Source organism: Lupinus angustifolius, chromosome LG07 (assembly GCF_001865875.1).
Source record: "Lupinus angustifolius cultivar Tanjil chromosome LG07, LupAngTanjil_v1.0, whole genome shotgun sequence".
Taxonomy (NCBI): domain Eukaryota; kingdom Viridiplantae; phylum Streptophyta; class Magnoliopsida; order Fabales; family Fabaceae; genus Lupinus; species Lupinus angustifolius.
This window is the reverse complement of record NC_032015.1, coordinates 8,722,732-8,737,035: the sequence shown is the minus strand read 5'-3', so window position 1 is coordinate 8,737,035 and position 14,304 is coordinate 8,722,732. Positions and strand designations below refer to the sequence as shown.

Below are 14,304 nucleotides of genomic sequence, written 5' to 3'. Positions count from 1 at the left end.
TAAAAATAAAACATTTTTAACAACAACTTATCAACATCATAAACTTTCAAGAATAAAATACAAACTTTTTTCTAAACACATTAAAGGTTCCTTTGATGTTAAAATCACCACCTTAAAACATAATCAAATACTAACAATAATTTCTAATATTTCCAAACAAATAACTCATCTAACCTTGTCCAAAGATATAATTTATCCATATAAGAACAATGAAGAAATTTCAAGATTTACAAAAGTCACAAATCATCCCCTTTAGTTATGCCTTCATAAAATACTTAAAGAACAAATATAAACTCTACTTTATGAACAACATAATAAAAACTCATAACTTTCTATGAAGTATGAGAAGAAAATGAAGAAGAGAAAATAAAAAAAACTACTTTAGTTTGTATAGGAAATTTAGTGTAAAAATGAGATAATGGGGTGGTATTTATAGGAGAGCCTCACCCTCATCAAATCATAAAATTTAATGCAGAGTAAGTAGATTTAGACTAGCATAGGTGATGTGTCTAATGGTGGTAGAGTGAGAGGATTTGTTGAGTGATTTAGGGGATTTTGTTGAGTGATTTAAGAGATTTTGTGTAAGAGAATATGTATTTTTTGCTTGTTTAACAAGCAAGCTTCTTACATGAAAATGACGTGACCTTTTCGATGACACATTCTCGATTAAACCATTCCCGAGTATTGTCGGCTAATACCCGGTCGGATAATAAAAATCTCCCCATTTCGGTTTACGGTTAGAACTTCGAAACACAAAATTCTGAGTGAAAAATAATTAGAAATACGTTCTAGACAAACTTGGTGTCTATCTTGACTCAAAATAATATTTGAAAGACAATGGCTCAATCGGAATTCGATTATGTGCTACGAAACTCAAAAACACGTTATTGGGCCGAATTCGAGCGAATTTGGGCCCAACAGCAGCTCAAAACTTTTCGTCACAGAATATTATGACAATTTACCAAAAAATAGGAAATCACAAAAAAAGACTAACACTCAACTAAGGTTTAGTCTAATTCAATACCGATTAACTTCTAAAATTAATCGTTTTTAAAATAAATAATTAATAAAACATACACACAAAATTCACAGTGTTACATTTATATATTCCATAATTATTACGAAGATTCCTTATATATTACTTAATTTAGTTGGTCTTTTTGATAGGTCTTGATTTATGTGGTTAATTGACTCTTTCCTTTTTGTAACTGATCCGCAAATTTATATACTATTTCTGTAACTCATACAAAAAATTTCAACTATTATATTTCTTCATGAGTTTTGAATCATATGTTATAATTCTAGCAATTTATATCCATAATGAGTATTGCTTAAGATAAGATGAGGAGATATATATATTAATAACAAAAATAAATGTAATATTGTAAGTGAATGCATATATAAATGAAGATTGAGTATATATCATAGGTTTTGAAAGTTTGGTCTTCCTCGAGGAAGATATCATTGCTTATTAGATGCTAAGGAAGAGAAATATTGGAAGAACATATCTACAAAATAATGAAATCTTTGATAACACATCTACAAAATAAAGGAAATCAATGAAAAAATGACCCCCAAAAATCAATGATAAAAATAAGAACAGATCTACAAAATAAAAACATATCTACAAAATAAACAAAAATATCAATGAAAATGTACTTTAAACATCAGATTTACAAAATAAGAATAGATCTACAAAACAAATAAAATAAATGCACTCTAAAGAGGATGATTGGAAGAGAAAGAAAATGATGATAATGAAGAGACATAATGATATGAAACCAAAGAAAAACAAGATTGTTGGGAGAGAAAGATTGTTGGAAGAGAAAGAGAAAGTCATGGACATCAATAACAATTCAAATGCAATTTAAGGTGTAGTCATAAAAAATGCAATAATTATTTATTAAATTATTACTATAATCAAGAAAGAACAAATATAGTATGAAAATGTACATATGATTACCATAAAACCATTTAGGAGGGGGAAAATGAAGGAGAATGTGACATGTGGCAAATGATAAGGTAATATGAGTTATTTTTGTTATATAGGTAGCATATAAAAAGTAAATATTGCTTAAAATAAATTGAACCAACAAAACATTTTCCACTCGAGGAACTAAACATTTTTGATTCCTTATTACTTATGGGGACATATAGGAGAAAAATACTATTTTTTTTCCGACACAAAAATAAAAAAAATATTTTCCCTAATTAATGAATAAAATAATGAAATAAATTTGAGTGTAAATTTAACTCATACAATTAGTGAGAGAATCGTCTAGTAAGAATAGATGAAGTACTAATATTTTCCTCATATCGTAACCAACTTCCACATCTATATATCAAATTCAAACATCAACATATTCCTAAAAGTGTGTTTTCTATGTTTTGACTGCAAAAACATAGCGGTCACTCCAAACAATTATATGATAGATACTCAAGAGAAAATTGAATTGTGTAGCCACACCAACTAATTGTCAATAAATAAGTAACTATCATTATCCAACCGTTTAATGATGGTAATAATGTTGTTATATGTGATAGACATTTTTAAATCAGATCATATACACGATGCATATTTTTAGTTTGGTCCATATATGAGACATAATTTTTTATATAGTTCTCGACATTTGAAAAAAATAAAAGAATGTGTAACCATTAGATACCATTGTAACACTTGCAAATAAATCCCTACATAACTCTCTGATCTTTCATCATGTTCTAAATCCTAAATAGTATGAAGCTAAGAGCTACACATTAAAATCAATTTAATAGATAAATAATTTATTTTACAAAAGAATAGAGAATTAAAACAATAAAGTTTAACTTTCATTAATATAACAAACCTTACTTGTTAAATAAAAAACACAATTAACTATTACCAATGTTATTACACGTTTTTAAGGAATTTTAAAAAAAAATTGCATCACTGGGGATTAAATTAAAAAGTACGTCGCCTATAGGGACAAAATTAAAGTGTGTACTACGCATATAGACTTAATTAAAATGTATGTCACGATCAAATTTAAAAAAAAAATTGTGTTAGTAACGACATTATAACGTTTTTAAATGATGGTAACGGCATATTTATTAACAATTTCGTATGTGAGAACATTTTCTCCATATACAAGACTAAAGTAAAATTGCATTACGTATATGAACCAAATATATAGTTTAACATACCTGATATTATTAGATAACCTGTTATAACTTACCACTTTTATAAAGCTAATAAATATATATTGAGGGATTGTTAGCAAAACCTTTTTCTTTAGATATTTAAGCTAGCATGGATTTCACCAATAACTTCTTTATATACATATAAATACAGAATCGAACTAAAAAATGTCCAAAAGTTCATATAAGATACAAAGTTTTATTTGCTCATAATAAAACGAGTTCAAAAATTAGTAAGAAAATTAAAAATCTAATATTAGGCCCGTAATGCACAATATTGAAATTTGTAATAGTAATTAAAAATACTTATCCAATCACTCAAAAAATTCAGAATATTTCCAATCACGCCAAAAAATAAATAAATGAATTAGTAGTTATAGCGTTTGATTAATTGATTAATAAAAAGTATAGTAAATGAATATTTCCAATCACTCCAAAATAATTTTCCTATAAATAGTACAATTAAATGAAAATAATAAGTAACCATGTTGAATTTTTACTTTTTCATAGGGACAAATTTTTTTATAATAGGAGAATTGATGGAAATTGTGCAGCTACAGAAATTTAAACTTGGGTGCTTATACTTTATGTCCTACATTTATATTATAAGCTCACACTTGGAGACATGTGACTTTGTATTTAAAAAGTAAAGAGGTGTGTACCAAGGACAAACATGTGAAATATAGTTTTAGTTCAAGAATAAGGATCACAATGAAGAGGGGAAATGCATGTACCATTGTGAGTAAATACAATAATCTATTTCCATGTATCCATACGGATAATAGGCCTCTAAAAAAATTATTCAAACACCATGAACCCGACTACTCCATCCATAACAAAATATATAGCATCCATTAATAATAAAAAAATATGTTAAATGGATTGGACTATATTTAGTAGTGGAAGGATAATGATCCATATAAAATCTAATGGACACTTTAAAATTTTCAATTGGATTATTTAGGATAAATTAAAAATTTCTGAAGGGTTTACGTGGTTAATTACACTAAAGTTCACAAATGAGTTATAATACTTTGATAAAAGATATTGTGATAAAATTTTCTACTCACTATCAATATACATACAATTAAGCAACACTAATTCACTTAGCAATGATTCTTCCACACAATGACCTCAAAAGTATTAAACGCTAATGTATTAATCAATTTAGTAAATTCTACAATAAAATTCTACATCTAGTAACTTTACACGCAAGATAAAGACTGATGACTTACAAATTCATATCTCTATGTCTAGTAGTCTATGTATATGAAATTGAATAAAAATGTAACACTTCAATCATATTAACTACTAATGTCTTGGTCATGTTCATAGCTTATCAAAATAGTTCTTTGTCTGGCAACTGAATTAATAAGATGAAGATATATGAACTCTTAAATATATTTTTATGTCTAATAGTCTATGTTAACAAGTTTGAGAATTATAAAGTTATTCAATTAGTTATACGTCTAACAACTAACATGACAACATACATAAAATCAGAATTATAACAAGGATTTCTCATATAATTTCATTCACAATTATACAATAAGATGATTACACTCAAAGTAAGCATTAAGCACATACACAACTCAAAGGAATCAAAACCTCATGAATTAACATAAAACTGAATCAATATGCATACATCAAGCTCATACTCATCCAATCCTAACAATAAAGAACTTAGCTAATCATAGTAACTAAATACAAGCAAAAGTGAGAAGAAATACAACTCATGAGTGATTAATTACCATTCTAATGAGCATGGACTAGCTCCTCTAGTGCTTATACATTGCTTCTACAACTCTAAGGGAACTAAACTCGCCTAAAAACTAATATATTATTGCATTACAAGTGTATTGCCACCCTTAATAAAACCAAGTTAAACCCCTTAAATAGTGTCTGAAACTTGACTTCCACGCTGAGCGCATCGCTTCGACTAGCCAAGCTCGACCTTTTAGCGCACACCTTGCACTCAACACACCTCTATTTTTTGTTGGGCGCAAGATTGGCGCTTGGCATATCCGAGGCAGAGGCTAAATGTTGAATTGTGTAATTAAATTTGCCCAACATGGGTTTGCGTTGGGTGCCGATTCTTTTGTCGCCTAGTTGGCTTTGGCGCTAAAAGTATGTATCAATTGTTGTTTGATACGTTGATCTTAATTCATGTGCTAAGCTTGTGTGAACTTTGCCTAAAAACTTAGCTTTTTTAGTTGTTCCTTCGGATTAAGCCTACACAAACACTTCAAAGGAGATATTTGGTCATTTAACAAAATTTTATCATTTAAGAGCATAAAATTAGTAGATAATTTATGATCATTTTAACACTTAACACATGGTCAAACATGAACGTCAACTGAAGTGTAAGGCATATGTCAGGATTTCGAAATTTAGGCTTATATCCAGTTTTTGGATTGGTTTGTTTCCAAGATTCGGAGTTAGGCTCATTTCTCCCTTTTGGGATTAGTTAGGGTCGGATTAAGATCCAGATTTTGGGTCCCAATTTTAAGGCCGAGTTCATGTCTCTATTCAAATGTTGGGCCTTTGTCCCGATTTCGCATTTTAGGTTGGTCCTAGGTCCCGATTTTGAGGTGGGCCTAGGTCGTGAGTTCACATTCATACATGTGTCTCAATTTCTAGGCCGACTAGGATTCTTATTTTTGGGTCTGATCTATGTCTAATTTTTTGGGGGTCTAGTTTAAGTCCTTATTTCGGAATTCGACTTGGCTCCCAATTTCTTGGTTGGGCTTAGGTCTCGATTTCTGGTTCAATCTTCGATTTTAATTTCCGAGTCAAATAGGGTCTCGATTTTAAGGTCATGCATATATATGCCTCAATTTTTAAGTAGAACATGACCAAGGATTTCTTGCTTGGATCTGAGTCTAATTTTTAGGCCAACGCTGAGTCCTAATTTTAACGTTAAATGTGAGCCCTAATCTTGGAGTTGGGCCACTATGACAATTTTTGGGTCGAACATGAATGTTGGTTAGATCCAATTATTACCGTCAAAGGAAAAAATTGAAATAAAAATCTAAGATATCATACACTTTGGAATAGGTTAGACATCTATCCATAAAAGTTGATTAATGGATGTGTTGGATTGAGTTGGATTTGTTACATAGATTTTAAGTACATAAAATTGGGTCAATTATTTTATTTTATCCATTCCATTATAATCCAACTCAAATTCATTCAATTTTGTAATAGTCAATACATAAGAAAAAAATACATGAATAATATATATAATTTGTTGCAGCAAAATTGACTAGGAACTATATTTAAAAAAATGATTATATATATTTTGAAAAATTAAAAAATTTGTAAAAGAAAAATAAAATTATGGGGGCGAGTGTCATCAATACTCTCACCGCCCATCAATTATATTGTAGGTATTTTTACAAGTACATATTGGTACACGTATTTTTATCATCTATATAATCATGAATGAAAAATTAAATTTAATACCGAAGGGTTTTTATAATTCAAATAAAATAAAAATTACTTTTCATTTTATAATATATATTTAATAAAAAATTAATTTAATATTAGACAACTAGTACACAATTATAGAATTCAGTCGGTATTTGGAAATATTTTTTGCAAAATTAGAAAAAGTGAATGGAGAAATAATAAGTTAATTTAGTAATTATACCATTTAGTTCATGAAAATGTTGTCTATCTCATTATTATAATAGAAATACTCTTATAAATAGTAGATAGCAAATGGAAAATATAATTTAATAAAAATGTTTCTATTTATATAAATTAGAGATTAATTTCCTTAATTTCATGAAAAATGAAAATTACGTGATTTAGATTTGTTTTTAAAGATGACATTGATGCATCTACAAGGCAAGTTGTAAAAAACGGCTGTGACAAGAGAATGAACACACTCAAATTTTATGGTATAAAAATAAAATAAAGATTGTAAAAATACCACACAAAAAAAGAATTAAACTTATTTTAAATTATAATTAGATTTAGAACTATAATTATCATATATTTTATATTTATTTTAGATTATCTCCATCCTCCCAAATTTATTTTCATAATAATATAAAAATTGGAAATTAATTGTTGACAATTTTTTTTGGTTTCGCATGGGTATCCTTGCACTGGAGGCAATCCTGTCCGAGCCGGGAACATCCACATATATGTGAGACTAACTCTCTCAACAGAGATTTTTTTCCATCCACAAGACTCGATCCCAAGACCTTACTTAAGGGGAATCAAACATGTATCACTTGAACCAACGTCCGTTAATAATTAATTGTTAACAATTAATATTATATTACATTTTTAGTAATATATTTATACTAGGAATGTAATACAATAAATGAAGAATAAACAAATGGAAATAATAATTATAATGTTGAATACAATTTGTTTTCCAAATTTATATTAAATAAACACTTCTAAAACACTTGTTTCAATTTGTATTTGTACATGCAAGAGGGTTATTCGAACTGTAAGTTCATACATATCTGCCACGCATTTCGAAGTTCTGGCATGGTAGACAAGTGTGGTAAATAGTTTCCTATTTATTCTTAAGAAAGGACATGTGTCAGTTACACTTCACCTTCTTTTGTTTATCTTTACAAAAGTAGTATAAATTATCATCAAACTTTGGACTTTAGAAATAGTGCAACCCATTACTGTTATACTAGATTGCAGTGATGGAGCTTAATGCTTCTCCTTATGACCTGAAAGCTGAACTTAAATCTTTTGATGATTCAAAACAAGGTGTGAAAGGCCTTTTTGATTCTGGTGTGACAAAAGTCCCTCGTATTTTTCATTCTGGCGAGTTAAACCACATTAATACTGTATCATCAATTGTCTCAAATTTCAATATCCCAATCATTGATCTTGAAGTTATACACTACCCAGCATTGCATGTCAGTATAGCTTCTCGAATTCGAAGTGCATGTCAGAAGTTTGGATTCTTTCTAGTGATCAATCATGGGATTCCAGTTGACGTGTTGGATGATATGATCATAGGGATTCGTAGGTTTCATGAACAAGATACTGAGGTAAAGAAACAGTTTTATACTCGTGATCATAATAATAAAGTTAGATATTTTTTCAATGGTAGCATGAGTGATATGTGTGAAGATCAGCCTCAACCCGCTAACTGGAGAGATACCATTGAATTTGATATATGTCCTGATCTTCCCAAGGCAGAAGAAATATCAGATGTATGCAGGTAATGCAAGACCTGCACATGTTGTATTGCTTTTAACCATGAGGTTTCTCATGGGTTTTTTGTTTGCATATGTGTTGGAACAGAATAGAACATATGACTTCTGTTACATGTTTATTGCATCTCATAAGGAGGAGAATATGCCATGAGAGTTAAAAAGTGATTTTTTTGTAACTTATCTTTTGCCTTTAATTTGATGAAATGATGTGTTTTTGCAGAGACATTGTGATTGAGTATTCAAACGTATTAAGAGAGTTGGGCTATACAATATTTCAGTTATTGTCAGAGGCTCTTGGCCTTCATCCTTTTTATCTTCAAGAGTTGGGTTGTGCTGAATCACTTCATATGATGGGTCATTACCTTCCTCCATGCCCTGAACCTGAATTAACTATGGGCTCTATGAAACACACTAATAGTGGCTTCATCAATATACTTTTGCAAGACCAATTAGGTGGTCTTCAAGTTCTTCATGAGAATCAATGGGTTGATGTTCCTCCTGTATATGGTGCTCTTGTTGTAAGCATTGGAGATCTTCTCCAGGTAACTACTCCAAGTTTTTGTTTCCTACTCATGTTTACTGTTGAGAAAGCACACAAATTACCAAATCAATAGTGATTCTAAAAAAACTTTACTGTCTGGGTTTATGTTTGAGTGAATTTAATGGTGCAAAGAACTACTCTTAGTTTTACTTAACCCTATTTTCTCTCTAATAATCAACTTTGAGTTCTCTCTACAAAACATTTCCAATTGGATCTTCAAGAAAATCCAAATCAATCTTCATCCTATAGTCATCTTCTGTCATGTGCTATATTGACCATGCAAACCCATTTTCACAATACTAGTCTTAATATTCCATGTAGGACTTTGGTTCTCAACACTCACCACCCATGTCTTTTATAAAATGTTTCCTTGATATAATACCCAATTTGCCTTGTTTACCTCAACCTCTTCTACGTAAACAGCATTACCAAACTCCACGGCCAAAATTGTGCATTTGACTCTAGCACATAGGTTATATCAGCTAATAGTTTTTGGGTTTTCTTATAAAAACATTCAGAAGAGAACAGCTTTTTACACTTTACAAACCACGTCAAAGACTAAAGATAGTTTATCTCTCTTTTTATCTCCAACTAATCGAAAGAAAATTGCTTTTTCCTACATATAAGAACAACATGGTGACAATTTACATTGCTAACTTTTATGTCTGGTTTGTTAAACACCTAAGACAAGAATGGACACGTTATTTATTTAGTAATTACTTTGATCTAGCACTAATGCACATGATCCAATTAGAACTCCGCAACAGTTAAGTGTGCTTGAGCTAGAGTAGTACTAAGATGAGTGACCTCTTGGGAAGTCAAATATTGTTGTTTGTGTAGCTTGCAACAATTTTGAATAGCACGAGGTAATTTTTAATGGCTGAGTCATGACCAGGTCGCTCTCTTTAAGACATTTTGTGGTACTGCTAAAATTGTTGAAGCAGACTATCAACCACACCGTACCCAAGATAAAACAACCAAGTTCTCTGTTATACGATTTTTTACTGCATAATCGTTCTCGAATACACCCACACTACTGACTACCAGTGTGCCAAATCTTACGTGTCACGGAAAGAAATAGGGAGAAGATTGCCTGAAATGCGTCGGCGAAGTATTAGGGGAGAAAGAAAAGTTAAGAGAAAACACCTTCAACTTGAGATGTGAGTTATAATGAGGGAGAAATTCTCTATTTATAGCATGAGGCCTCCAACAGATCCCCATCCGATAGCCCAAAACGGTAACCCAATCTCAAACGATCACATGATCCGACGGCTAGAAACTTTCTCCATGCGGATCACCCGAGATCTCCTCCTCCCACTCTTCAACCGTGTGGACTAAGTCTCACACGTGTGGCATGCGTGTGTTGACTTGGTTAACACACGGTCCAAGCCCAAAAAGGGACCCAAAATAAAATAAATTTTTTATTTAAAAAGAATATTGGGCCCAAGCCGAACACGAGCCGAGCCGGATGGTGGCAGAGGTGGTGGTGTGCACGTGTGGTGGAGTTTTGTTTGTGTGAGTCTTCACCCACCCACAAAACTCATTGTACTCCTTGAGACACAACCCAATGATGAAACTTAAGGCTTATAAAACCTTCAAACTTCCCTCCTTCGAGCAATGTGAAACTAGTAGTTTTTTCATTTCACAAATTCAAAAGTCACCATAGATAATATGCATTAAAACCACTTCAAAAACTCATCATTTTTTTAATAAATTCTAACACATGTGATATTCATATTCATCTTCGGTTGGTTTGTCAAGCAAAAAAGAGAATAGAATTAAAAAAGCTGAAATTTGTTGAGAATGTGACTGTCAATACATGACATGAAAATTAGCAGAAAAACGTATCTTCTCTTAATATCAGAGCCTTATGATTTATCTATGATCTTAGTATCTATTTCTCATGACCTTTTAAATGATCTTTCTTGCTTCTTGATTTCATTTCAACACAACCCTTAATCATCTTAACAACAACTATGCCTTAATCCTATTAATTGGAATTGGTTACATAATTCGAACACGATGTATTATTTTAATTGACCATTTATCATTATATTCATTAATTTTTTGTTGAGTGCAGCGAATGACAAATGAAAAGTTCATCAGTGTTACTCATCGAGTCACATCGCACTATATAGGCCCTAGAATTTCCATAGCAGGCACATTCAAAAGTTTGAGCAACACCAATGAGGACGAATCTAAGGTTTATGGTCCAATAAAAGAATTGTTGTCAGATGAAAACCGAGAAATTTATAAGGACGTTACTATTATGAGAGATCTTTGGACAAATTATTACAAAAAATGCATTGATGAGGAGTCTATGCTGCTACCTTTCAGGTTTGAAGCAAATAACAAGGATTAGATCAATGCATCCTGATTATCATGTTGTTGGTTTTATTATGAACTTTATCATGGTCATATTGTTCCTTTGGCATTTCATATCTATTGAAAGTTAAATAAAAAGTGCTGGATTCTCATATGAATGCAGATTTACTCTCATTGTTAAATTGTTCTGTACCTGTTTCTACTTTTTTTTTAATTTGCACATCTTACCAACCCATGCATCCGATGGCAATAAAAAATTATAGGAAAAAGAGAGATCAATAAGTTTACTAAGACTAACAAGTAGGAGCGATACTTATTGGAAAGAACAATTATGCATCCAAAAAAGTTGAGTTTTTATCCAAAAAAATTATAATACTCTTAGTAGTATAAAAAATATATTATATAATAGTTTGCTAACCACCAAATTTGTTGATAAAATTTGTCTCAAAAGAATTATAAAAGTATCTTATCCACCTAGCCTCGTAGGGTATTAAGTTGATTGACAAACATTCACTAAATTGGGTAATAAGAAGGTTTGTTTGAAAAGTTGTTTAATTAAAAGTAAGAGTAATTATTGATTTGGATCTCTAATTTTTTTTGTGGGTCCTAATTTAATAAATTTAACGATGGGTCATGTTAGTTCTTCTATCATATTGATTTTGTTAACTGTAACATATTGCTCGCGTAACATGTTAAGTGTTGATGTAACATCTGTTGGATGGTTCTACGTGAACAAGTTATCATGTTATCAAGCAAAGTTTTTTTAAAATTTTTCTCCTTACAAAACGACATCATTTTTCAATAAAAAAAAATAAAGTTTTAATAAAATTTTATTTTATTTTTAAAATATGATAACATTTTTAATAAAATAATTTTTTTTTATAATTTCTAAATTTTTTAAAAATAAAATCTTCTCTTCATCTTTTCCACCTCATACTTTTCACCACATCTTCTCCATAATCTCATCCAAATCCTTCACCTTATCAACATTTTTACCTCTTTCCTTCTCTTCTCATCCAAAATATTATTTTTTATTTCATATTGCACATGAATCTTCTAGATTGGCTCGTTACAACAAGAAACCTACAATAACTTCCAGGGAGATTCAAACAGCTGTGAGGCCTGTGTTGCCTGGTGAATTGGCTAAGCATGCTGTCTCCGAAGGAAACCAAAGCTGTTACCAAGTTTACAAGCTCTTAGTTCTAAAATCCTCTTCTTTTTTTATTAGGTTCAAAAAGAATTGGCAAATCGTTTTTTCTTGACCTCTTGTGTATGGAGATTGTTGGTTATAAGACCGTATGTTGTAACAAGTAGTATCTTTTTCCAATGAAACGAATATATTTTTCAGATTTGTTTGAGTTCGGCGTTGTTTAGTTCAACAGTTCTTTTCAAGATTCTTGACTTATCCAATCTAATACAACTACAATTTTATTCGATTACTGATTTTTCTTTGTGCACCATTTTATGTAGGACCTAATTCTTTGTTAAATTTTTATTTTGCTTGTCTATTGTCCAGGATTAAGTACCTACAAAAAATTTCATGAAGAAAAATTTTCACTAACAAAATGGACGCATTACTCTTAACCTTTATACTCCATCGTGTGTTGTGTTTTTCTACAAAAAAAAATTAACTGTCAGGATTTATTGTTTCTAATGTAACTTACGATAAGGGAGTCAGATTTCTGTTAGAAAGTTTGTAATTCAAAGTTAGTTGGAATTTAGTTAGAACTTACTATTTTTAGAAAGCTGTTAAGTTAGTTATTCTATAAATAGTAATGTGTATAAATAACTCATTGAATTGATCATTGAATGTAAGTTGCTTACATACAAACACTATTCTATCTTCCATTACAATCTCTCTAATTTCCTTATCTCTAATTCTTCTTCTTTCTGATTCTTCTGCATTTCTTTTCTTTGTTTTCAACATTTGGTATCAAGAGCTTTAAAGATCCAAAAATCACCCTCTATTCTGCTGCAAAGACATGGCACAAACCACTGGAAATTTCGCAACAAACTTACCAGTCTTGGATGGATCGAATTGGGCAAGATGGTGTATCCAGATGAAAGCCATTTTTGGCTACCAAGATGTGGCTGAAATTGTAGAAGATGGTTTCTCAATTCTGGAGGAAGGAGCTACTGAAGTTCAGAGGAATGAATACAAGCAAAGTAAAAGGAAAGACTACAAGGCATTGTGCATCATTCACCAAGCAGTTGATAATGCACACTTTGAGAAGATTGCAGGTTCTGCAACTTCTAAAGAAGCTTGGGAAACCCTTGAGAAGCACTATGCTGGTGCTGCTCAATTAAAGAAGATAAGATTGCAGACCATGAGGAGAAAGTATGAACTTATGCAAATGGAGGAAAGTGAGAAAATTTATGAGTTCTTTACAAGAATAATCACTCACACCAATAGCATGAAGTCATGTGGAGAAAAGATGGATGATGCCACAATAGTAGAGAAGATTCTAAGGACAGTGGCACCAAGGTTTGATCATGTTGTGGTGGCCATTGAGGAATCAGGTAAAGTTGAAATGATGAAGGTTGAGGAGCTTCAGGGGTCACTTGAGGCCCATGAACAGAGAATGAATGAAAGGGGAGCAGACAGATCTTCTCATCAAGCTTTGCAGGCTCAAACATTCAAGAAAGGACCTCAATTTGCAAAGACTTTCAACAAGAACCGAGGAAAAAGCTTTGAACAGAGAAATGGTTCAAGAAAATTCTCACAAGGTAGCAATGACATCAATAGAGATGGAGGAAAACAGGCCAAGACTTGGAAGAAAAGGATAGACATGAAGAGAATTAGGTGCTTTAACTGTGACAAAATTGGACACTTCTCATCTGAGTGTCAAGCACCTAACAAAAATCATCAGTATGGAAGGCAAGAATCAGAAGCTAACCTTGCCAAGGAGGATGATGAAGACTCAGGTGATATTGCTGTTCAATTAATGATGACAACAAGCAATCTGAATACAGGAAGTGACACATGGTATCTAGACTCAGGATGCTCCAACCACATGACATGAAAGAGAGAATGGTTGGTGAATTTTGATCCAACAAGGCAGA

General features: G+C 31.3%; 1 protein-coding gene across 1 annotated transcript; it reads left to right on the top strand.

Annotated features, from left to right (window-relative positions):
- On the top strand, positions 7,815-11,415 carry LOC109352776 (deacetoxyvindoline 4-hydroxylase-like). The gene is made up of 3 exons (XM_019594971.1): positions 7,815-8,380; positions 8,596-8,917; positions 10,997-11,415. The coding sequence occupies exons 1-3, from the start codon at positions 7,854-7,856 to the stop codon at positions 11,276-11,278; spliced, it is 1,131 nt and encodes a 376-aa protein (XP_019450516.1). The 5' UTR covers positions 7,815-7,853; the 3' UTR covers positions 11,279-11,415.